At 32.2% G+C, this 27,776-nt stretch overlaps 1 protein-coding gene across 1 annotated transcript in view; it reads left to right on the forward strand.

Annotated features, from left to right (window-relative positions):
* FAM83B (family with sequence similarity 83 member B) overlaps window positions 1-27,776 on the forward strand; it is a 112,516-nt gene that overhangs the window by 32,436 nt on the left and 52,304 nt on the right. Inside the window, 1 exon segment of the mRNA XM_051997180.1 lies at window positions 721-1,225. Coding sequence (XP_051853140.1) covers window positions 782-1,225 — 444 coding nt within the window. The 5' untranslated portion in view covers window positions 721-781.

Raw genomic sequence — 27,776 nt, forward strand, 5'->3', positions numbered from 1 at the left:
TCTTTTCTTTGTATCCCTGAATGCCTGGAAGACAGTAGGCCCCTTACCTAGGTAGTAAACTACAGAAAACCATAATTTATGTTTCTATTTCATTTTCTATTGGTATCTAATATGCATTAGGCACTCAGAAAATACATGTTATATATGTATAAACAAAATCTTAATCATATATTCATTTTTTTGTTTGTTTGTTTTGCTGAGGCAATTGGGGTTAAGTGACTTGCCCAGAGTCACACTCAAGTCATCCTGACTTCAGTGCTAGTGTTCTATTCACTGTGTCACTTAGGTGCTCCCTTAACCATATATTCTTTTAAAATTACAAATTAATTCTCAAAGAATAAAAAACCTCAATGAAAAATAGAGTTTATCAGCTTACCCTAAAACAGAAATGTAGACATAGCATTCTGTTACTTTTAATTATTAGAGAAGTTAGTTTTCTTGTCATTGGTGAAGAAAGGAGGAAGTTCTTAGTAAAGCTTGAATTCTTTAAGAGGTAGATCATAAAAGAGAATCTATAAATCACATTGCTGAATAAGACTTAGAGCATGTGGCAGTGCTGTTGCAAAGCTATGACCTAAAACATATCTCTGTTTGAAGTTTCTTTGAAAGAAGTGCAGAAAATCAAATGTTAAATGCATGTAATATATATATTAACATATATATATATATTTTTGAAGTGCAAAAAGACAAATTTTTATTTTTCTTTCTCCTTCCCCACAGGGCCATCTTACTATTGCACTAATGGACTTTTGAAAGTGCTTTTTACCAAACATCTGCAAAAATGGAAACATCATCTCTACTTTCCTCACTGAATGATGAATGCAAATCAGACAACTATATTGAACCTCATTACAAGGAATGGTATCGGGTAGCTGTTGATACATTAATACAGAATGGGTTAGAAGCATACCAAGAATTTCTTGCTAAAGAGCGATGTTCAGAATTTCTGGCTGAAGAAGAAATTAATTATATTTTGAAAAATGTTCAGAAGTTTGCACAAAGTACAGCTCATACCTCTGACAATTCTTGTGATGACACCTCTTCTTCGGGAACATACTGGCCCGTTGAATCTGATGTAGAAGCCCCAAACTTGGATTTGGGATGGCCATATGTGATGCCTGGACTTCTGGGAGGTACCCATATAGATCTGCTTTTCCATCCTCCACGAGCACATTTTCTTACCATAAAGGAAACTATTCGCAAGATGATCAAAGAAGCAAGAAAGGTAAAAATGAAGTGGAGCTCTGTGTATGTGTGTGTGTGAGATGAATGATTGACATTGTTAAGGAACATCATTAAGCTTGGTTAGTTATTTATGATTCATTTCAGAAGACTTTTCAGAAGACTTCCTGATTCAGTGGAATTGAATTGTGTCTAAGGCAGGGGGTGTATTAATGTACAACAATGATATTTCTACACATGTTAAAGAATTTATTCATTTTTGGAATATAACAATGATTTTAGAGTTGGGTTAGGACTTGATGTCAAGGAAAAAAGAAAAACAATTTTGTAAACATCTGGTAGTAAAATTGTTTTCCTTAAGAAGGAAATAGTTCCTCCGCCTCAAGAGTTTTCAAGCATAGACTGGATAATAATTCAGATATTTTATAGCGCAGTTTCCTTTCAGATATTTTTTGGTCCAGATTGTAGACAACATTCTTAAAAAAACTCAAATTATGTTGTTTTGTGGAATAATTTATTTTAGCATCTTTAACTTGTTCTCATTGAAGGAAGTTTTAGTTTATCCTAATTTTTGCTTATTAAATGTAGCCAGCCTTATTCTTCAAAATGAATCAACATTTTTTTCCTAACATGGTCTGACATGGACTGAGTCACTGGAAGAGATAGATTAATAAATACGACTTTTGTCAACACTTGAATCACCACTAACTCTGTTTGGGGACAGAGTATTTTTAAACCGTAATGTTTACTGACAGATGAGAAGTGCTGTACTGATGGTTAAAGGTCATTGGCAAGGCAAACATAGTAATTATGGCTTTATTGGTCAACAAAAGGATGACTCTTTTGAAACATTGTATTCATTTATGGAGAAAAATCTTGAGTCTTGTAAGTCTTTGGCTTAAGCGTGTTTGAAACCTACATATGTGAATGTTTATTATGGCCTTAAGAAGTCTCTTTGGGATAGCAAATCTTGAAGTATTTGAAAATATTTTTCTTAGGGGCAGCTAGATGGCACAGTAGATAGAGAACCTGCCCTAAAGTCAGGAGGACCTGAGTTCAAATCTAGCCTCAGCCTTTAACCACTTCCTAGCTGTGTGACCCTGGGCAAGTCACTTAACTCCAATTGCCTCAGGGGGGAAAAATGTTTTTTTAGCTGTTTCTTGTGTCTTAGATATACTCATTTATGCTATCCCAGGAAGAATTTGGGGTCAGTGAGATTTTGTTTATGGTAGCCAAATAGAGAAGGTACATTAGGAAAACTGATGTTGTAGTGGAACTGTCCTTTTCCAAACATTAATTAAATGTTTAACATGTATAAGACTTTATGATAGATGACAAATCTAAAAATCCCCTTACCTTTTCTTTCCCACCCCCACTCCCAAGCTAGCCTTTAAGTATATTATACTAGAGCAAAAGTGTCAAATTCTTACAGGCCATGGCAAAATTCTGGTGTGAGGCTCAAACCAGATTAAAATGCAATTGGGAAATGTTTAACAAAATACCAAAACATTAAAATTCAACAGATTGTGTTGTTTTTCCCCAAGTCAATATATAGCAAAGGCATCCATGTCTGTTTGAGTTTGATACTTCTGTACTAGAGGAAACAATTATACATAATTTGATGATGGAGAAATATCAACATATAAGATGATTGAGCACATCTTATTAAAACTTGAGGTAATTGGTCAACAACTTTAAGATTTAAGAAGATACATTATCTCCTACTGAAAGGGCATGACACATTCTTTGTGCCTTTTTTATTTAAACATTTGTGTCTTATGGAAAAGGTAGTATAATTTACCTTAAATTCTTTAGATATTAAGGATTGAGTATATGAGCAGTTGTCTGAGGATCCAAGGGCCATTCTATATTGAAATGGAAAGTTATATCATTTGCAAAAATAAAGAAGTACCAGATGAGGGTTTTTAAAATTATTATATATTTTATATTTTTTGGTTATTTTTAAATTAATGCATGTCTTAAAAAATACTATATTTGATTTTCAATATCGCCTTAATCTTTTAGAAGTATCTTATATAACCTTATTGAATCAATAGTTTTGGAGCTGAAGACAACTCAGAGACTATATATTTTAACCTCTTTATTTCATAAATGAGGAAACTGAGATTAGAGAATTTTGTCTAATTCAAAGAGGTATGAAGAATCAAATATAAAATTTGAATCTAGATATTCTTAGTTCAGAGTCATAATTCTTAACTAAAACTGACAAAATGGTTACATATACAGTATGAGACAAGCATCTGTTAACCATATTTACATTGTTGGTATCTTATTTCCTTTCAAAAAATGCTTCCTCATTTGTCCTGTAGAAACTAGATAGGTCATTACAAATTATTAATTGCATTTAACATATTATGTTTTCATTTACATTATTGTTGTCATTAAACATGATAGTTTCCAGGCTTTTTCATAAATATTTTATCCCTATTGCCAAGGAAAAAAAGTGCATATAGAACACTCATGATATTTGTCTTGTTTGGTTGGTTGGTTTAGGAGTGGAGAAGGAGACAAATGGTATGACTTACTGGGTCAGTAAAAAAGAATGATGGCCTTTTTAAAAGTGGTGTTTAAGGAATTTTGAAGGGTTATGTAACTTTTAAACAAAGCATAAACCAAATCATGGATTAGTGAAAAGATAGAGTCAGAGGACTTGCATTTGAGTATTTGGCTTATTGTATACTACTTATGTAGCTCCTATCTTTGAATTTGTTTTCTTATCTGCAAAATGAAAGGATTGGAACAGATGACCCCAGATTCCTCTTGACTGTAATTTATGTGATCTTCTTCTGTTATCTGAAAATCCAATTTTCACAGTAAGATATGAAGATATCTTGATGTAGTGAAAAATTTGCCATCTGGACTTTTAATCAGAGTAACTGGAGATTTGTTTTCTTTTCTACAGTAGTTATTTGGGACAGATCATCTTATCAACCTCATCTCTCTTATCTGCAAAATTTGGATCTTACTTTCCTTACTTAGCATACAAGGTTATTGTGAACTTGAAATAAGTACCCCAAAAAAAGACCAAATCATGTTAATGACAATTTGTTAATAGAAAGCATTAAGCATTTTTAAAGAATTGGGTGTGTCAAGGAATTTCATTCTTGAGCTGGTGTAATTTATGTAACTAACATTTAGATGTCAGAATCTTAACATACTTGAAATTTGTAGTCATTAGTCATAACAATACATTTTTTTCTTTAATTTGTATTCAAAAAATCAGTTCTTAAGAATTAACCACTCAACAAACATTTAATGAACACTGTACTAGCCACAAAGGACATAATGATAAAAAGGAAACAAATCCACAAATTCATGGTGTTTAAATTCTATTTTGGGGGGATAGGGATTTGACCTTTGGTTCTGCTGGTATAGAAAACCGCCAATAAGGAAACTCTGTCAGTCAATATAAATCAATATATTTATCTCTTCCACATTACAAATTTCCCTGTTGTAGTTTCATTGTATCGCAGGTCATCTTTAGAAATTAAATGAAAATTTTGTGGAGTTTTTCTGAAAGCTACAGATGACACAGAAAAAGTTTAGAAATTCAGAAATACATAACATATATATCTAGCATTGTATAATAGCAACATGTTTTATCTTTTAATACCATAATAATTCAGACACTTCTTCTATGGTATGAATGGAGGGCCAAAAGATTTTCCAGATTGAGGTCCTAATTCTTGCCATGTGGAAGGTTAAATAGTTTTAATAAGTTGTTCAGAGCAGTTAGATGTTGTGACTTTTCCAGACTCACATAACTGTGTATGTGTGTTTGTATTATATATCTGAGACAGAACTTGAACCTACATTTGTCTTTTAGGTTAGCTCTCCTCTACTCTATTTCCTCTTTAACTAAATGCTTAACTTTTCGGAGGAAGAGGAGGCATTACCACTGTATGTGGTGTGGCCTCAAGAGAGACATTTTGTAGGAAGTATCATTTGAGCTCACCTTTTAAAGAATCTGGGTGTTCAATGACCCTATGATTAGAAAAGAGTACATTCTAAGTAAGGGAATAGTTCAAATGAGGGCATTGGGATGGGTGATAGAACTTCATCTATGAGAAATAGCAGGACCAGTTTAGTTGGATCAAAGATTGTGTGAAGGAATGTCACATATAATAAATCTATAATTTTCATGGAATCATAAATGTGAATATATGATGTGATTTTTAAAAAATATATAATCGGATTTTCTACCTTCAATTTTTTTTTTATTTGGAGAATTATACTGTAAAACTTTTTGAAGACCCAAAATTAAATTCTAAATAGTACTAGGAAACAGAACAACATCTGGAAAAAAAGATTTATGAACATCATTTAAATTCTTTTTTTATTTTTTGCAACTGTGATTTGGTATACTTTTGAAAAGTAAATAGCATATTATAGAAGATTTGTAAGTTAAATATTTGTAAGAACTCATTGAATTCTGAAAACTTGAAAGTTCAGCAGTTCCACCTAGTTAAACTCCCTTGAAAGGAGAGTTAATAAGCAAAGGAAACATATCTATTCCAGCTCTACAACAGGTGTATTATTTAAAACATGTATATTTTGAGTCCTTTCTAATATACCTGATGTTTTTATGTCACCATAAATAATAAAATTTTAGAACCATTCAGGATCATAATTGTTTCTGGTGCTTTAAATTTTGTTAGTATTTTTATGACAGCAAAGTAGAAATTGTCAAGAATTTCTTTAATGAATAATCTTCCAGAAAAAAAAAAAGAACTTCAAGTAGACATATTTCATTTTTGATTAAAAAATAAATTGCCTTTAATTTTTATCTGTATTCATTTGTGGATTAAACAGTTTCTTGTGAGATTCTGTGTGTTCAAGGCAATGTAGAGAATTCAAAGATGAATTAGAAACAATGCCATCCCTTAAAGATCTTGTCTTCAGATTTTTAATTTCATGGGAAAGTTGAGTCATTGTCCTTGAGTCAACTGTGAGATGACTGATAGTGTTTATGAAAACTTTTCCCAGGTAATTATTTGTCTGTCAAGAAGGGTTCCCAAGATATGTCTCTTTTGTCCATTGCCATGACCTGTTGTTAGCATTCTCTGATTTCTTAACTAAAGTCATCTCTCATTAAAGAAATATGTTTTCTTAGTCCCTTTCTCACTAATAACATGCCAGAGTTAAGATATCTTGAAGAGCTTTCATATGGAGATTTTAATTTTGATGAAACATGCTTCTTTATTTCCTAATGTTAGGATACACTTTTATATATTTAAACAATGTTCCTATGAGCCACAGCATGGAGAATTTATAAGCAAATGTTTTTCTGGGAATTAGCACAAAAAATCTCCTAAAGTGTTTTGTAATACATCACAAAATTTAGATATTGGTACCACTCCTTGTTGCTATAACTAGGTGTGATATTAAAACCCAAGACCCTTACAAATAGTATATGTGGGGATTAGTCATTACAAAAGCCAAGGTAAACTCACATCTAGTGTTCTAAAAAATACTCTTTATAAATGTTCTGCCTACTGAATTATTTCAAATATTTCCTTCTAACCTGTGTCAACTAAATAGATCATAAATTGAACTATTCATGAAATATTTTTAATCAACTCTGACTTCCATGTTTAACATGTATTATATATTTTAAAACTGAATTTTGTTGATATCTTACCCATTTTGCTTCATATTCATTTCCAGATTTCTCTCATATTCATACCCTTCCTTTGCCCTACTTAGCAATCCATCTGTTGTAACAAAAGATAAAAGGAAAAAATCATTTAATAAACTAGACAACATAAAGTGTGAAAGTTTTCATGTATTCTTTTTAAAATACTTTTAATTGACATATCTATATTTATAACCCAAGCATTTTTTAATATTTCCCTCCTCATACAACAGTCCCTTATAACAAATGAAAAATACAGCAAACCTAACCAATGCTTCAGTCAAGCTTGATTATATAGGTGGTAATATGGATAGAGCACTGAATCTGTGGTCAGGAATATCTGACTTCAAATCTTGCCTTAGATGACACCAAACAAGTCCTGTAATTTGTTTGCTTCAGTTTCCTTATCTGTACAATCAGTGTAATAACACCTACTTCTAAGAGTGGATACAAGGATAAAATAAGATGATATTTGCAAAATAGCTTTGCAGACCTTAAGTACTCTATAAATGATATTGTCATCATCATTATTTTTATATTTCTTTATGTTATTTGAACATTGTTTATGGTAGTTTTGTCCGTTGCATATCCACTATATTATATTGGGATGTCTCTGAGGAATAATCATTTTTTTTTCCTGTGTGTCTTTCTGAGATCGTGTGACTATAGAACAAATTAACTCATATTTGTGTGGAAAGCAAGATAACTATTAGTAGAAATAAGGGAGATAGTATAGAGTTGGGGGACCTGGTTGCAATATTCATCTTTACTACTTTGTTAAAGTCACTTCCCTTTTTTATTCCTTATTGTTATTATCCATAAGATGAAGGATTAGATTAGACAATTTCTGGTTGAAGAAATTTATGTGACAATGGTTTTTTGGGTCACACAGCTAGGAAGTATTGTGTCTGAAGCCAGATTTAAACTCAGGTCCTTCTGACTTCAGAGCTGGTGCTCTATCCACTATGCCACCTAGCTGTCCTGCCCCTTTGTGACAAAATTTTAAGAATGAATGTTATATCATTTTGGTCTCTTGGTGTTATTACTTGCCTGGTCAAATATCCTGTCCTCTTCTTTTTACATGTGAGTTTCAGATTCCTTGTTGTCCTACTTATCTACCATGGGGCTCCTATTTATATCTTTTAGACTCTGTTGATTAGACTATTCCTCTCCCTACCTCCTTTCTCTACTCATCCCAAGCTTCATCCACATAGATTCTAAAGTGATTTTCCTAACATTTAGGTCTGACCATTTCTCTCACACTTTCATATCCCTCCAGTAAACTCTATTATGACTATCTGTTCTATCTCAAATAAAAATATAATAATAATGTTTTAATATTTAATTTTTTTTATAATCTGGCTTCTTCCTACTTTTACAGTCTTTTTTTATGTGGTGCTCCCTCTCCAAATGTTTACAACCCATTCGGATAACCTATTGTTATTTTTCATATAAGATATCCCATCTTGTATAAGCTATCTTTCTCCACCTCATCCCTACCCCCCCCCCCATTCTCATATCATACATTGAATGCATTCCTTTTTCACCTCTGCCTCTTGCAATCATTCATTTCCTTTAAAATTAAGGTCAGACTATACTACTTTCTTCAGGAAAAATTTCCTGTCCCATCCAGCTGCTAGTGCTTCCCCTCTACCACAACCTTGTATATTCTTCTATGTGAATATTTATTTTCTCCCACTAACCAGGACTTCTTAACCTAGGGTTCATGAACATAAAAATATTTGGTAGTGACAATATTAGTTTGTTTTGTAATCTGTGTATTTTATTTTATGTATTTGAAGTCTCCAGATTGTCAGAGAGGTCCACCCCCCCCCCCCCCACACACACACACACACACACACACACACACGCGCGCGCGCGCGCATCCTTTGTTAAAGTTAAGAAATACTGCAGTGGAATGTGTGTTTCTTAAGGTCAAGGACCATTCTTTGCACTAATGATTAATCTTGCCATATAATAGGACACTTAATAAATGTTTGTTGATTCTATTTTCTTTGTTTTGTCCTTTCATTATAGGCTCAATAGATGCCTCTTTAATTTTCTTTTCAGTTCTTTTCTTCTTTGAGGTGAGATCACTGACTGTTTAGGGGTCTAACAGACTTTGTTGTTGTACAGAATCACAATTGTCCTTAGGTAATTGCAGAAGAAGAAAGAATACACTAATAGCAAGATTCAGATGGATTTCTGAAGCATCACTAAAATTTTATATGATTATGATCAGTCTGCTTCTCTAGTACTAGAAAGGACCCTCATGTTGATTATTTAGTGGGGAAGGCATTTGGATTCAAGAGTAAATAAATAATGATAAAAAATATCCTCCAATTTGAAAATAATTTTTAAAAAGTTGCCATGGAAATAGATTGGCTGTTTCAACCTTTATCTGCTCAAAAAATATACAAACAGGCATGTAAGTAAATTACTTACTAGTAATTAAATTACTTCAATAAAGAAAAGTCAGTATTTGAAAATTTCTAAAAGATACAGAGATCTGTTAAGATTTAACTACCTGTACTAGCTTGCAGTATATAAAATGCTTCATAAAATCCCAGCAGTTGTTTTTCTTTAAAAATACATGATGAATATTTGATAACACTAACCTCTCTGCTGAATTCTGTGTAGCTTACAGGTGTTTAAAGGAGACAATACAACATATGTGCCTTCTACCCCCAAGTAGGTATAATAGAAGTCATTAAATTCATGAATTTTAAATATTTAAATTCATTCTTAATCCATCAACTAAGCTGAAAGCACTGGTTTAACTAACTCTTATTTGTATGGCAATATAGCTTAGTAAGTGTTTAGAATATGATTCAGATAGTGATAACTAACACTTCCTGCCCAAGGTATTCAGATCCTTTCAGTTAAGAACAGAGACCTTCTCTCTCTCTTTACCTCTCTGTCTCTCCCTTTTCTCCATCCCTCTTACTAGAATATTAAAACTAGAAAATTGCACAACATGTAAAGGTAGCAGATTAAGTGACTATACACAGCTTAAAATTCTCCAATTGTGTTGTACTTATCAAGTACCTGCTCATTTGTCATTAGAAAGTATTCTAGCAGCCTATTACGAATACATTGACAGCAAGTTAATGAATTCAGTAGTTTGCATTTATTTAAAGTTGTAGTCATTATCTGTGACACTTTTCCTCTTGTAGTTTTATTTATTTGTTTAATGAAATGGACACTTTGAAAATAAAGAGTTTATTCTGAAGGGAAGGGAAAGAAAAGAAAGATTAGCTTTTTTTCCCCCAGGAATAATAGTACTAATAATTGAATTAATAATTCAAATTATTATATCAAATTATATATCAAAAATAATAAAATTGAATTAATACTCCAAGTTTCACAAATCTTTTCATAATATTGCCTCCTTTCATTCCTAAAATACTCCTAGGGGATAAATGTTATATTAATCAATTTTACAGCTGAGAAAATTGACTGACCCTGAAAGTGACTTGTTCAAGGTCATAGAACATGCTCTTATGGTATGTTCTGATTGTACATTAACTTTTTTTTTTTAATTTTAAGAGGATTATGGTATTAAATTATTCTTTGGTTGATAATTGATTTTATCAAAGTAGTTTAGAACGTTTGTTGTTGTGTTGCCATTTCCTCCTCTAGTTTATTTAACAGATGAGGAAACAGATAAAAAGAATTAAGTGACTTGCTCAGGGTCACACAGCCAGTGTTTGTGGCCAAATTGAACTCAAGAATATGAGTCTTCTTGACTTCATGCTGGATACCTTATCCATTGTGCCACTTAGTTTCTCAGAATTTTGTAAGATATACTTTTCTTTTTGTCTTACCACTGAATATAATAAGTTGTAAAGTGTTATTAAAATTTTTAAATACACTTTTTTCTATTGTTCTATAACAGTTCTGATGTCTTATGAGTTCTCTTGTAGTCATATTTTGACAAATAATTATCAAGGTAACTGTAGAGCAAAAAAGCAGCCCATAGATACTTTAACAAATGAAGAAACCTTGAGTTTCTCCTGGCCATATTTGTGGATAATAACTCCGAAAAAAGTAATGTTTTAAATATAAGACTTCATCCTTCATTATTTAGAATGATAAACATTTGCTGGGATTGCATGTAATGGAAAGAATTACAGGGGAAGGATATGTCTTAGGAAAGAGAATTATAATTTATGATAATTTTCTTCCCTTAGAATTTTGGACACATCTCAGATAAGAAGAAAATAAAAATAGCTTTATCCTAACTCACTGAATAAGTGGCATATTTATCTTGGTACCAGAAAAAAATTAAATATAAATTATTTGCCTACTTTAAAATAATATTGGACTGACATTTAATTTTCCTTTACTTATCTAAGACAGCACTGTACCTTATTTACATTATCTACAATGAATTTCCCTTACTAATTTAACTGAATAGAGTAAGACAAAATTATTTTGGAAGCACCCTAATGATTATTTCAATAATTTTCTGATCAAAAGTTCAATTAGTAATTATATGTATATATGAATGTGTGTAGATATATACATACATATGAATATGTGTATACACATAAATACATATGTAGTACTGTTAAGAACAACTACAATACCGAATATGAATTTTATCACCTATAGAGAAATGCACATATTTGTATTGCATATATACATATACATACATTCATATACATCTTGATATAATTTGGTGGCTAGTAAGCTAGGGTGTAGTAAATACATCCCTTTGGAGGTACAAAAATTTCCTCATTCCAATTTCTGATTCCTTTGCTTTCCTTTAATTGAAGTCTGATTGGTCTAGTCTGGATTTCCTGCCAAGGAATGCATGTTCTGAATCTTCTTATCTTTCCTCTTAACTCATGATTAAAACTTTGCTTGTATGCATATGCATACTGTGGTGTTTATTGCAAATGTATGTGTATGGGGAGGAGGGAACTGGGGGTAGAGAAATTTGAAAAAAGTTTGTAGGCGAAACCTATTCTTTTTCACCGATGATGATGTTTTCCTTTTGTTTTTTCACCCCCGAGAGTGTATATGGGTAATGTTAGAGTGATATTTCTGAATTGTTGGTATTTTTTATTTTTTAGGCTTTCATATCTTTAGATATATCAACACAGTCACATGGTAAGCAAACTAAAGTTAATGTATAATACATTTGTATTTTCCAAAGGACCCTTTAGCATTGTAAAAGCCACCAAAAATAACTATCAACTGTTTCTTTTCCTTTCACATTTTCATTTTTCCCTCTAAGAAAAGCAACAATATATGACTATGTATATATGTATAATATGTACATATACATGTGCTTACATATAAATATATATACGCATATACAACAGATACTTTATTATAAATAAAAAACTTTTATGCGTATGTATCTTATACACATGCATAGATATGTGGCTGTTATATAATTTGCATATATTCACCTGCTTTGACAGATGGATTATACATAAATTATATGCATATTTTTACATATGTGCATTTACATCTAAATATACGTAAAATCTATACACTATATATGTATGATACAAAAAGTAGAATCATGTAAAGGAAGAGAAATAGATTTATATTGAAATCTTTCTGTTGAGTTGAAACTAAGGATAATTTTCTTTTTCCTTTTTATTCTTACCTTATGCATAATGAATACTTACACATGAGGAAACACGGCTCATACTGAAAATCATTAATGACCGATTTTTTTTTTGAAGTTTCTTTGTAAGAAAAGTTTCTAAAAAAATACTTTGAACTGCTTAACTAGTTGGAATTTATTAGTTATTATTGTTTATTTCTGCCTTAGGTATAGAGGTTTTTTTTTTTTAATGATGTATATTCTATCTTATTGTTTCGCTAAAATGTTAATGTTTCCTAAAATATTTTAAGCAAAGGTATTTCACTATTATTAAGTACATATTTTATTATATTTTAATCTTTTCATAATCTTTTCAATTTCCCTGTATGTGTTTTATAATATGTGTACTGTGCAAAAACTAGAAAGTTACATGTTTGAATATGGATGTTGATTAGGATATAATTATCACTTATTCAATTCCTTGATATATTTTGCCCAAGACTCAATCAAGGTATGATACAGTCTAAGGCATTAGCATTTTCTAGGACAAACACACACATGTTTGAATTCATTATATTCAAATGTAACATTAAAAATATTAATAGGGTAGTTTTGTCTATTTACTGATGGGGATATAGTTTAAAATAATGGCTTCTGTACTAAATTAATTTTTTTCATGGTTAAAATCACATACCCTTGATTTTAGGATCATTGATTTAGAGCTACAAGGAACATTAGATATTAGTCCATTTCCTTCATTTTACATATAAAAGTACAGAAAGGGTAAATGATTTTGTTGGGTCACATATTAGTAGTGAGATTTGTACCTAGGTTCTCCAATTCCATATTAGTATTATACTATTTACTCTATCCTATTTCTCACATGATTGTTGATGACAGTTTAATGTATTCTTCAATCACAGATTTACATTTAAGTAAAAAGACTGATTAATGTTAGGAAATTAAACATTAAGCTTGTAGAAGATTTGTGGGAAACCATTTAGGGGTGAAGGGTTTTTACCTTCAAATAGCACATTCTCATTACTTGTCAACAGTTAAAGCAACTTGCTTCTTTTCTTAAAAATGAGCCAACATAGATTCATCAGTTTGGAACAATTGGAACCAAAGACCAGTTCTTCAAAAAAGATTGCTGAATTATTATATTTCCAATATACTCACCTGTGCATGCGTGCACATACACACATTTTATTGAAGTTTTTTTATAGTCACTTTGCACACCACTTTATTCCTTCTTTGTGACAAAGAAAAACAATAAAAACGAGTAAAAGCATCTTTATAATGACCATATTTGCTAAAGTATCTAATATTATGCTCTAGTAGTCTACCAACCTTTCTGTCATGAAGAAGGAAATAAATTTTCAGTTGTAGCTCATGTAGCCTTACAGTTCAACAAAGGTTTCCTTTCCACCAACCTGGGGAAATAAGGAAGAACTGAAAAGATGTTGACTAGGATATAATTATCACTTATTCAATTCCTTGATATATTTTGTCCAAGAATTCAATCAAGTTATGATATAGTCTAAGGCACTAGCATTTTCTAGGACAAACACACACACACACACACACACACACACACACACACACAGAAAAACAAATGAAGTACTTAAAATGCCTGCTGAGTAAACAATCTTTAGAGCCACATAGCATTGCTAAATTGATTTGCTTGTTCCTTCTTTTAACAAGATCAGATTTATGGATTTGGTAGAAGAAACATTTGGAAATGCTGGCTTGAGGGTCAAACTTTTAACCATTGTTTTTAAGCAGCTTCTGGGGGCAATGCTGAAACTTTTAAAAAGACTATTGTCATATACTGCTGACTTCTTGTTCCCTTTAGGTTTGACTAAGTACATTAATGTCTAAACTAATGTTTAAGATTATTAAAAATGAATTAATCAAATACAGACTCTCACTGAGAGTTCTGACATAGTTCATTTAGAAATGAAATATTATTATTTATAATATGTACCAACAATTTAAATTTCAGTTGTGAATCTGTATATTTATAAAACATTCAAATGTTTATATGTACATACACATATATGTACATTTATATATGTGTGTATATATGTGTTTATCTCCCCTGAAATGTAAATTTCAAAACAATAAAAATATATTGGAGTTAAAACTATGCATGCTGTGATAAGACTGTTTTATTGCCTACTTTGTGGTAACTGAAAAATTGTGTATTTTGAACTTATATATTCTATGCTATTTATTTTAAGAGTGGTATATTTCCAAATATCAGCTCTGCTACTTTTTTAGCAATAGTTACATATTCTTATCTTGCTAAAATATATGATTGCTACCACTCATACTGATTTATTTGTATAATTATAGTTTCTTTGGTCAGGGGTAACAAGTTGATATTGAACCAAATGGTAAAACCTTTTGACATTTACATTTTCTCCATTATTTCCTACCCTTGGATTTCTAGGAAGGGAAGGAAGGAAGAGGAGAAGGCAAAATAGAGATGATTAACAAGAGATTAATGTAGCTCCTTGAATAATTGTTTGTTTGTAAAATAATATACCTAAATGAGAGTTGAAGTCATATAGTTTGCTCAAATCTTTATATTCATTTTTAAATCCCAAACTTGGAGAAAGAACCATTTTCCTTCAGAGATTAGACTTGATGACTTCTATAATCTCACAAAAATTTTGTGTCTGTGATTCCAACATTCTTTGAAGAGACTCAGCATTTTTTATAATACAAAGAGTACTGGGATTAGAATAAGGAGATCTGTTTTTCAGGCCTGGATATTTAAGACTTTAGTAAAGTTATTTAAGGTATTTGAGTGTCAGTTTCTACTTCTGTAGAATTAGCCTACTTATACTTGGATCTATGAACTTCATAAAGAATAAAGATTGGGAAGATAAAAATGAATTTGTATATCTAGTATGGATGTGTATGTGTGTGTATATAATATAAAGCATAAAGCAGTAAATATTTAAGCTATCATTATTTATTGATTACAGATAAATGAATTAATTTAATCAAGAATGAAATGTAATAATTATTCACATTTATATATTCTTTTAAGCATTGCCAATACTTTCCTTGCAACTATCTTTTGAAGTATGGGGTATAATTATTTTTATTTACATTTCACAGATAAAGAAGCTGAGTTTCTTAGAGGATAAATGACTAACCCATGATCACATAACTCAGAAATATTAGGTTGTAAATTGCATTATAATAGAAATTGATTTCTTCTCTGTATTTGCATGTGATTTGGACAAAGTAGGTACCTATTAAATTATTTTTGGACTGATTGATTGAAGTATTTAGGGCAGGATTTCATCCAGATCTCTAGACTCCAAAACCAATGTACCATCCATTATACCACATTAACTTTTGGCCATATAATTTGTGAAAAAAGATTGTGGTCTTTATTGAGGTGAAGAAAATAACCACAAAGCAAAGTTAGCATTCTACATTCAAAGGTAATATGAAATAAAACAACCTCAGTGTTTTTGCTAAACAGAAACTATTTCAATATCTCTTCCTATTGTTAAAGGAGAAAGGCAGACTCTTGAACTTACCCCATGTTGACTGGAGCCACATGAATATCTAACCTTCAACTACTATTTCTCTCCAATATTCCACCCTTTGAAACCACTTATAGCTAGAGAATTGTCCAAAACCCTCCAGCCAGCCATTTTCATTTTTATCTCCATGCTCAATAATCTGTATTTCTTTAACGTACTTCCATTATTAACATTTCTTTATCTATAATTTATTTTTTATAGATTTTTTAAAAATGGTTTGACATTCTACATTCTGATTGTCTCTAGTACAGTCAGTATAGAAAGATCACTTCTTCCTTTCATCATATTATAATCTATGTAAATGTTCCATGTTATTATTTAATCTCAGATGAATGCCATCACAGGAATTATATTCCTTTACATTAATGGATATAAGTAGACTTTTTTTTTTTTTGGTGTCTATAGAATTCATTGAAGGAGAAAACAGAATGAAGGTATAGGTCTCATTTTTTACTAATGTGTCTTCCGTATTTTAATTAGGATAGTACTGAAGCATAGCCAATGGCTCTCAGTGCCTGGGAAAAACAGTGCTTCCAGAAGCTCCTCCTTTCTGCATGCTATGAGTATCCTGGAAGCCAGGAAGTTGTTATTATTTTTTTCAAGACCAAGAACTTGAAATTAATACAATGATAGACCAATGAAACTGAGGGAAGAAAAAGATGTGATCAGTTTGATTTTTATATGTTTTTTGCTGCTTTTAAACATGATGTTCTCCTCAGCATATTAGGAAAACGTGTATTGAACTACTTCAATCTAGCAAACAGCTGCATACTATATGATGAAATGTGCTTGAAAAGTTTTTTTATCTTATACCTTTTGTGTTATCTTTAGAGAGCATAAGAAATTCTTCTATAGTGATTCATTCTGAACCAGCTGGTGTTGAACTGAACATTTTTATCTATGTACTGACAATTGGCTCTGCTTACTTCATGCTTCATTTATCTGCTTATCTGTCTATCTATGTATCTATCTGGCTGTCAGTCTGACTGTCTGTGTTTACATATTTCTACATGTTTCTTTGTATTCATTGCATCTTCATCTGCCCTACCCTGCTGGTTAAGAACCCCTGCATTAAAACAGGAATTCTTAAACTTTTTCTACTCATATCCCTTTTTACTCAAACAATTTTGACATGAACCCAGGTATGTAGGAATATAAAATAAGTATACAAGTCTACATTTACTGATAATAAATCATAATCTTTGACCCCCACATTCATTTATGAGATACCTCAAGGCATCACAAATTACAGTTTAAGGAGCTAGGTTTTAGAGGATAAGCTATCCAACCTCTTCATTTCATAGATGGGAAAATTGAAGTTCAGAGAGAAAGCTGAATTTGGAATTAGAGAACATGGGTTCAGATCTCATCTGTCTCCATCTGAGAGATTTTGGAAAAGATAACTGTCTAAGTCCCTTCTTTGTCAGACTAAGTCCTTAATGATTTAGTGGCTGCCTGCGATGGAAAATACATTAACTAAAACCATTTGGTATTGGCTAAGAAATAGATTAGTTGATCAGTGGAAAAGATTAGGTTCACAAGACAGAATAGTCAACTATAGCAATCTAGTGTTTGACAAACCCAAAGATCCTAACTTTTGGGATAAGAATTCATTATTTGATAAAAACTGCTGGGATAACTGGAAATTAGTATGGCAGAAACTAGGCATGGACCCACACTTAACACCATATACCAAGATAAGATCAAAATGGGTCCATGACCTAGGCATAAAGAATGAGATTATAAATAAATTAGAGGAACATAGGATAGTTTATCTCTCAGACTTGTGGAGGAGAAAGAAATTTGTGACCAAAGATGAATTAGAGACCATTACTGATCACAAAATAGAAAATTTTGATTACATCAAATTAAAAAGCCTTTGTACAAACTAAACTAATGCAAACAAGATTAGAAGGGAAGCAACAAACTGGGAAAACATCTTTACAGTTAAAGGTTCTAATAAAGGCCTCATTTCTAAAATATATAGAGAACTGACTCAAATTTATAAAAAAATCAAGCCATTCTCCAATTGATAAATGGTCAAAGGATAGGAACAGACAATTTTCAGATGATGAAATTGAAACTATTACCACTCATATGAAAGAGTGTTCCAAATCATTATTGATCAGAGAAATGCAAATTAAGACAACTCTGAGATACCACTACACACCTGTCAGATTGGCTAAGATGATAGGAAAAAATAATGATGAATGTTGGAGGGGATGCGGGAAAACTGGGACACTGATGCATTGTTGGTGGAGTTGTGAACGAATCCAACCATTCTGGAGAGCAATCTGGAATTATGCCCAAAAAGTTATCAAACTGTACATACCCTTTGATCCAGCAGTGTTTCTATTGGGCTTATATCCCAAAGAAATACTAAAGAAGGGAAAGGGACCTGTATGTGCCAAAATGTTTGTGGCAGCCCTGTTTGTAGTGGCTAGAAACTGGAAATTGAATGGATGCCCATCAATTGGAGAATGGCTGGGTAAATTGTGGTATATGAATGTTATTGAATATTATTGTTCTGTAAGAAATGACCAGCAGGATGAATACAGAGAGGACTGGTGAGACTTACATGAACTGATGCTAAGTGAAATGAGCAGAACCAGGAGATCATTATACACTTTGACAACGATATTGTATGAGGATGTAGTCTGATGGAAGTGGATTTCTTTGACAAAGAGACCTAACTGAGTTTCAATTGATAAATGATGGGCAGAAGCAGCTACACTCAAAGAAAGAACACTGGGAAACGAATGTGAACTATCTGCATTTTTGTTTTTCTTCCCGGGTTATTTTTACCTTCTGAATCCAATTCTCCCTGTGCAACAAGAGAACTGTTCAGTTCTGCAAACATATATTGTATCTAGGATATACTGCAACATATCTAACATATATAGGACTGCTTGCCATCTAGGGGAGGAGGTGGAGGGAGGGAGGAGAAAAATCAGAACAGAGACGAGTGCAAGGGATAATGTTGTAAAAAAAATTGCCCTGGCATGGATTCTGTCAATATAAAGTTATTATTAAATAAAATAAAAGAAAATATTAAAAAAAAAAGAAAATACATTAACTAAGTCATGCTCCATGAAATCCTGACATCTGTAAAATAACAAGTTCATAATTCTCAAAACTGGCACTCCAAGATTTCATTTGAGACATTATTTTAGTGTTTGGTGGGGAAAATTGGCAGAATTCAGCTTTGTTGATGCCTGTACCCTTCCATCTTCCAATCCTTTTTTAATCACACAATTTTTGCTATTCACATTTGAGATTATAAAAGTTATATTTATGTTTTCTTCCATTTATCTCTAAAATTTTTTGCTATATTTTTAATTTTTCTGCAAAAACATAATATTAAATTCCTTCTCTTTGTTACCTCTTCCCTTTTAAGGTATTGTTTTATTTGTTATACTTTTCTGCTTTTATCTAGTTAAATTTTTCTTCCTACTCTTTTTCTTCTTAGTTAATCAAGTTTCTCCCCTCTGCCCCCTCATTTTCAGGTAGTCCTGTTCATTAGCTTTTAAATTTCATTTGTTGTTCGATTTTCTAAAAAGGATTTCTCTCACACTCTTCATTGTTCATTTTTATTTTTATTTTTTTACTTTTAATGCTCATTCTCTGATTTATGCCCCCTGAAATTATATCCTGAAATTTTACAATTTATATTTTTGATACAAATTTGAAGGTATCTATTGTAGTCTCTGCCCTTAAAATGTTTTTGCCACTGCCTTATAAGATTTACCCTATGAACTCTCCTTTTTTTGTTATGTCTCATTCTCAGAAGAATACCAATCATTGCAGGTGTCAGAGAAGATAGTGCTCCATGGGAGCCACCTTCCTCATCCATATAGACCTACACTCTTTCTTGTTGACCTTTATTTCCCATATTTGACAATTTCCTCTTTTTGTCCATACTTTTTTGCTCTTCAATGTTCCAGTTAATTACCCAGGGGTTCCAATTCCTTCCTTCCTATAACAAATAGGTTCCTGGCATCAAATCCACCAGGTTTATCCAGTGTAAGGTTCTCATAGTAACTCATAGTACTCATAGTAACTTTTATCAGTGAAATTTATTTCCACTTCCAGATTAAAAGCTCTTTCCTTTCCCTTGCTTTCCATTCCTTACCCTCTACTCATCAGTTTCTCTGTAGGCACTTTTCTTTCCGAGACCAGAGGAGTTTCCTTGCCCTCTTTGTTTGCCCTTTATTTGAAACTAGAACATCTTTCTTTTTTCTCTGGCTTGCTCCCTTTGTCCTTTTGTGTATGCTCCCATCTAATAATGTCCCACAAAAGAAGCATTCACATTAGGCAGGGTAGCACCAAGTTCTGGCCATAATGCCTCCATCTGACTCTTCATCATTACTTTTACCCCATTTCTACCTTCGCGCCATCTTGTTGTGTGTCATTTAGAAAGAAGTCTTTTATTGGCCTTTCTGTTGTAACTCTTTTGCTGTTGCTATTTGCATTTATTTACTCCTACAATTTTGTTGTTTGAGAAGCAAATTATCTCTTCATTTTTGAGTTTCTTTCTTTTGAAAAATGCTTCAAATTCTTCTCTGTTATTAAACATTCATATTTTGTCTCATATGGTAAAGCTTAGGTTCCTGTGGCTTGCATCTGAAACTTCAATGTACTTTTTTGGTGGGTTTTTTTTTTTTTTTGTTTTTTGTTTGTTTGTTTGTTTTTTTGCTGAGGCAATTGGGGTTACGTGACTTGCCCAGGGTCACACAGCTAGAAAGTGTTAAGTATCTGAGGCCAAATTTGAACTCAGGTCCTCTTGACTTCAGGGCTGAGGCTCCATCCAACCATCTAGCTGCCCCTCAATGTACTTTTAAACACATATTCTGTGATGACTGCGTATTTTAAAATCAGCTGGAATCAGGAATTCTTCAATCTTTATTCTTTGTGGAGGTGAAGGGAGATCTCGATAGCAATGTGGGCAGCTGCAACAGGAATCAGTCAGTAGAGGTGAAGGGAGATTGCAATAGCAATGTGGGCAGCTGTGACAGGAACCAGCCAGCAGTCTCTCTTTCTACTCTCTCTCCACCCCCTTGCCTCCACCCACCAAAATCTTCATTTCCTATACAACACATCAGGACTTGCACAAAGAGGGAGCGAGGACCATTCTTTCTCCAAGCATATATATTAATAGAATATGGTCCAATTACTATTTAGCCTCATGTGCTTGGGACCTCAGTGCATCAACTCGAGCTTCAGCCCATTACAATATTCTATTCCCTCCATTTTTTTTACTAGTAGATTCAGAAATAATTTTATTTGAATATGTATTTTTTATATTTGACAGCCTTTCTCCTAATAGTTCTCAGAACATGTTTTTTTTTTTTTTTTTTTTAATTGAATTGTTAAAGTTAACCACTGTGTACCTTGGAGTTGGCAGACTTGTTTTTGATTATTTTGTTTGTTTTCTTGGGAGATTTCTGTGAATTCATTCATTTGAGTTTTATTTTCTGTGTTCAGATGTTTGGTACAGTATTCTACTATTATTTTCTTTGTTATTGTGTGATAGCTTTATATCCTGTCATTTTTTTTTGGGGGGGGGAGATCTATGATCCTTATTTTTTATATGCTTTGCTTGCATTTTTCATATGTATATACATACAGAGCATATTTTCTTTTCTTCTCTCCTTTCTCTTTGTCCTTTCTTCCTTCCTTCCTTCCTTTCAAGTTTTTCATTGCAGATTCAAGTCTTTTGTTTTTTCTATTTGATTGTTGTTTTTTTATACAGGACATAGATTCTATTCTTAAAAAGTCTCATAACTTTTTTTTAACCCACTCAGGAAAAATACACTGTGTTTCTATATTTTTCCCAATTCCTTCAAGTATTGGATTTTTTTTTTCATTTTGCAGTACTTATTCAGAGATGCCTGAACTTTTTATCTTACTAGATCTGGAGGCCATAAATTTAAAAAAAATTTTTTTCCTGTTCTCTAATACAAGATACTTGATTCTAAGAACACAGAATAGATACAACAAATTGCACCATAGATTTGGAGTCAAAGATTTTAAAATATGGACGTACATACATATACTCTGCCACTTGAGTACTACTGTGAATAATTTCCATAAGTAGAATAAATGGGTTGGACCACATGGTTTCTGAAGTTCCTTGCAATGCTGTATCCTTATATCTATGACACTATGAATAGAAGAAGAAAGATCTGCAATAGGCATTTCCATGAATATGGATAGCATTTTTCATCTTGAGTCTTTGGAGATTGGCTTTTAGATTATTGTATTGCTGAGAAGAGCAAAGTCTATCAAAGTTGATCATCCACAAAATGTTGCTATCACTTGTATAGTGTTTTCCTGGTTCTGCTCACTTCACTCCATATCAGTTTATATAAGTCTTTCTAAATTTTCCTGAAATCCACCTGCTCATCATTTCTTATAGAATTAGTATTCCATTACATTTATGTGCTACAATTTGTTCAGCCATTTTCCAAGTGATATACAAACCCTTGCTTTCCAATTTTTTGCTACCACAAAGAGAGTGGCTATAAATGTTTTTGATCATGTGTGTCCTTTTGCATTTTATTTGTTCTTTTTGGTATAAAGACCTAGTAATGGTATTGCTGGATGAAAAGATATGCATAGTTTTATTGTCCTTTGGGCATGGTTCCAAATTCCTCTCCACAATGGGTGGATCAGTTCACAACTCCACCAACAATGAATTAGTGTTCCGATTTTCCCACATCCTCTAAAACATTTATCATTTTCCTTTTTTGTCATATTAGCCAATCTGATAGGTGTGAGGTAGTCAGAATTGTTTTAATTTGCATTTGTCTAATCAGTAGTGATTTAGAGCACTTTTTTCATATAATTATTGGTAGCTTTAATTTCTTCATCTGAACATTATTCATATTTCTTGACCATTTATTAGTTGGTGAATTATTTTTGTGTGTGTGAATTTGATTCAGTTCTCTATATATTTTAGAAATAAGATGTGTGTTAAAAATGTTTTGTGATTGTGTTTGTATAGTTCCTGCATTTGTCTTGGCAGGTAGAGCCCCAGATATTTTGTGTTGTCTGCGGTTGTTTTAAATGGGATTTTTCTTTCTCTTGGGCTTTGTTGGTAGTATATAGATATGCTGATGATCATGTGGTTTCATTTTATAGCTTGCAGATTTGCTAAGGTTGTTAATCATTTCAGATAGTTTTTTAGTTGATTAAGATTCTTGAAGTATGCTAATCATAACTTCTGCCAAGAGCGATAGTTTTATTTCTTCATTGCCTATTCTAATTCCTTCAGTATCTTTTTCTTCTCTTATTGCTAAATCTGAAATAATTATTAGTACCTTGAATAATAGTAATGATAAAGGGTAATCTTGCATTATCCCCAATCTTACTGGTAATGCTTCTAGTTTGTCCCCATTATATATTAAATATGTACTATATGGCTTTTAAATAGATACTACGTATCATTTTAAGGAAAACTTAATTTATTTTCATGCTCTCTCTTGTGTGTGTATGTCTGTGTGTCTGTCTGTGTGGATTTGGGTGTGTATGTTTTAATGGAAATGGGTGCTCTATGTCAAAGGCATCTTTTCAAATAATCATGATTTCTCTTGATTTTGTTATTGATATTTTCCTAATATTGAAGTAGTCCTGCATTACTGGTATAAATCTCTCTTGGTAATAGCATATTCTGATGATAAATTGTTATAATCTCTTTGCTAATACTATATTTTAATTTTTACATCAATATTCATAAGGGAAATCTGTAATTATCTTTCTCTATTTTTGTCTCTTTCTGGTTTAGGTATCAGCATCATATTTGTGTCTTAAAAAGAATTTGGTAGAACTCTTTTTGCTATATTTTCAAATAGTTTATATAGAATCAAAATTAATTTTTCTTTAAATGTTTGGTAGAATTCACTTGTGAATCTATCTGATCCTGGAGATTTTTTCTAAGGGAATTCATTGGTAGCTTGTTCAGTTTCTTTTTCTGAATTTGTTATTTAAGTATGTTTTATTTCCTCCTCCTGGGCAATCTATATATTTTTTAAATATTCATTCGTTTCTCTTAGATTGTCAGATTTATTGGCATACAGTTGGAGAAAATAGCTCCTAATTATTGTTTAATTTCCTCTTCATTGGTGGTAAATTTACTTTTTCATTTTTGATATTGGTAATTTGGTTTTCTTCTTTTTTTAATCAAGACAACCTATTTTATCTATTTTATTGGTTTCTTCATAAAACCAAATCTTGGTTTTATTTATTAATTTGGGATCTAAATGGGGATTTTTTTTTCTTTTTTCTAGTTGTGTGCTCATTTCATTGGTGTTTTTTTTTTCTCTCTCTTTTATTCATATGAGCATTTAGAGATATGTTTTCCTTAAGGACTGCTTTGGCTGTATTCTATATATTTTGGTTTGTTGTCTCATTATCATCATTCTCTTGAATGAAATTATTGTTTCTGTGATTTGTTGTTTGAAAATCTACTCATTCTTTAAGAGTAATTTGCTTAATTTCCAATTAGTTGTTAGTCTATTTTTCCATGGACATTTACTACATGTAATCTTTATTGCACTGGGATCTGAGAAAGATGCATTTAACATTTCTCCCTTCTTGCATTTCATTAAGAGATTTTTTTCATGTTCTAATATGTGGTCAATTTTTGTCTAGTTGTCATATACAACTGAGAAAAGGGTATTTTCCTTTATTTTCCTATTCTGTTTTCTCCAGAGGTCTATCATAGCCAACTTTTCTAAAATCCCATTCACTTCTTTAACTTCTTTCTTATTATTTTGTAGATTTATCTGATTCTGAAAGGGTAAGCTTAAGGTCCCTCAAGAGTTTATTTTGCTCTCTATTTCTCTCTGTAAATTACTTAATTTCTCCTGTAAGTATATGTTCTACCACTTGTACCACATTGGTATATATATTTAGCACTAATATTACTTCATTGTCTATGGTACCTTTTAGCAAGATATAATTTCTTTCCTTATCTCTTTTAATGAGATCTACTATTGTTTTTGCTTTGTCTGCGATCAGGATTGCTATGCCTGCTTTATTTTTTTTTTTTAACTTTAGCTGTGGCATAATATAGTCCCCTCCAGCCTTTTACCTTTATTTTGTGTGTATCTGTGTGCTTCAAAAGTGTTTCTTGTAAACAACAGAGTGTAGGATTCTGATTTTTAATCCACTGCTATCCACCTTAATTTTCTGGGAGAGTTCATCTCATTTACTTTTATTGTTATGATATATATTTCTCTCCATCTTATTTTCTCCCCTGTTTGTAATTCTTTCTTTCTTTTCACCTTCTCTCTCCTCACCAGAGTTTTGGTTTTGATCACAGTCTCTCTCCATCTGCCCGCCTTTCTATCATTCTTTGTCCCTTCTCTTTTCCCTTTCTCTTCTTATTTCTGTATAGTTTAAAACAAATTTCTATGCCCAACTGAGTGTGTGTTACTTCTTTTTTGAGCCCAATATGATGAGATTGAGATTCAAACAATGCACACATTCTTTTCCCTTCTTTCCCTCTATGGTAAGTCGTTTGTGCCATTTCATATGATCTGATTTAACCCATTTAACCCCTCCTTCTTCTTCTCTCATTACAATCCTTTTTCTACCCCTTAATATATTTTTATATCACCACATCAAAATTGATTTGTACTTACAGCTTCTGTCTATGTATAATCCTTCTTAATATTCTAATAAAGATAAAGTTATCAAGAGTTATTAGCATCATTTTCCTATTCAGGGATATAAATTGTTTAACTTTTTAAAAAGATTTTTTCTTTCTTGTTTATTTTTTTTTTTTGTGCTTCTCTTGAGGTTTGTATTCGAAGGTCTCATTTTCCGTTTATTTCTGGTCTTTTCATCAGAAATGATTGAAATAATTTCATTGAATGTCTATCTTTTCTCCTGAAACATTATGCTCAGTTTTTCCGGGTGTTTCTTGATTGTAATTCAAGCTGCTCTGTCTTGAGAAATAGCATATTCCAGGATCTCTGAATCTTTAAAATAGAATCTGCTAAATTTTGGGTAATTCTGACTGTGGCTTCTTGATTTTGAAATTTTTTTCTGGGCAACCTGCAGTATTTTTCTTTATGATCAGATATTCTGGAATTTTACTACAATATTCCTTGGAATTTTTTATTTTGGGATCTCTTTCAGAAGGCAATAGGTGAATTCTTTCAGTGCCTATTTTGTCCTCTGGTTCTGGCATGTCAAAACAGTTTTCCTTGATGATTTCTTGAAAGCTGCTGTTCAGGTTTTTTTTCTGATTGTGACTTTCAAGTGATTCAGTAATTCTTATATCATCGCCTATGTTTCAGTGTAGTAATTTTTCCATTGAGATATTTTACATTTTTTTCTCTTTTTTCATTCTTTTCATTTGTTTGTTTCTTTACATCTCACAGAGTCATTAATTTCCATTTGTCCAATTCTAATTTTTAAAGGTATTATTTTCTTCAATTAACTTTTGTTTCTCTTTTTCCATTTGTCATCTTTTACTTTTTAAGGTCTTTTTTTTTTTCATTTCCCCCCCTCCTTTTTCAAGCTGCTAATTTTCTTTTCCATATCTCTCATTTGTTTTCCCAATTTTTCTTCTGTCTCTCTTATTTGACTTTTAAAATCATTATGGAAATTTTTCAAGAAAGCTTTAGGAATGAGACCAATTTATATCTCCCTTTGAGTTTTCGCACATTGGCATTTTGTTCTCTTCTGAATTGGTGTTTTGACCTTCCTGTCACATAGTACTTTTCTGTGATTAAGGTAATTTTTTGTTTCTTCCTCATCTTCCCCCCATTTTCTGGCTTTTAGAGTTGACCATTACTCCTGGGATATGAACTGGGTCACTGGCTTTGAATACTGAAATCTCAGGAGTTTGGTGACTTGCTCACTGTACTGGGGAAGCTTGATCAGTTTGTGCCAGTTGTTGCCTGTTTTGTGGGGCTGGCAATTTGTCTTCTCTACTAGGGCTGAAGACTCCACTGCTGGTCTAACGTGGTACTGTCTGGTGGTGAACTGTGTTTTGGATAAGACTCTCTCACTGGCTTTTCTGGACACCATCTGTGCTAAGGTGTGTTCTCCTTTCGTTCACATGGGACTGAACTTTCCTGAAATCCTTCCAAACTATCTTAAGCTGGAAAATTCTTTCACTCTGTCTTTTTGTAGGTTCTGTTACTCCAGAATCTGTTCAGATGCCTAATTTTAAATTGTTTCTGAAGGAAACTAAGCAGAACTCAGGCAACTTTCTGGCTTCTCTCTGCCATCTTGGCTCCTCTGATTATCTGTTTGTTATCCTTGATATTCCCTTGGCTTGAATTTCTTTTTTTTTTTTTTAATTGTTGTATTTCTTAGGTCTTTTATTTCTCCTGTCATGCCATTGATCACTTCCTATACATTATCTGGGGGGTCCATTAGTCTGTTGTAGTCTAGTGGTAGATTTAGCTTTCTTTCGGTCTAATGGAAGCATGCTAGTGCTTGCTTGGTGTCTTGGATTCCATTTGAATGATGGGGAAACTTCAAGTGGCAGCCTCTGTTCCAATTAGTGGATCTATTTACAGTTATGGAATGAATTGACTTCATTGTTATTTACTTTCAAGAATCTGTGATTTCATCAGAGATTCACTTCATCAACACCCTAGCAAAGAGCCTTCCTGAGTTAGTGTTGCAAAAAATTAGTAATCACTTACTTGATGGCTAACCCACAGGGTGACCAGCCTCTCCCAAATTATCTAGACTGGTCTTGAATGTAGTTTTCCCTAGGCCTGTACATGAAGCCTTTTTAAGTCTGACAGGTTTTTCTAAACTTGTGATCATACTAGCA

This window comes from Antechinus flavipes, chromosome 4 (genome assembly GCF_016432865.1).
Source record: "Antechinus flavipes isolate AdamAnt ecotype Samford, QLD, Australia chromosome 4, AdamAnt_v2, whole genome shotgun sequence".
Classification (NCBI taxonomy): domain Eukaryota; kingdom Metazoa; phylum Chordata; class Mammalia; order Dasyuromorphia; family Dasyuridae; genus Antechinus; species Antechinus flavipes.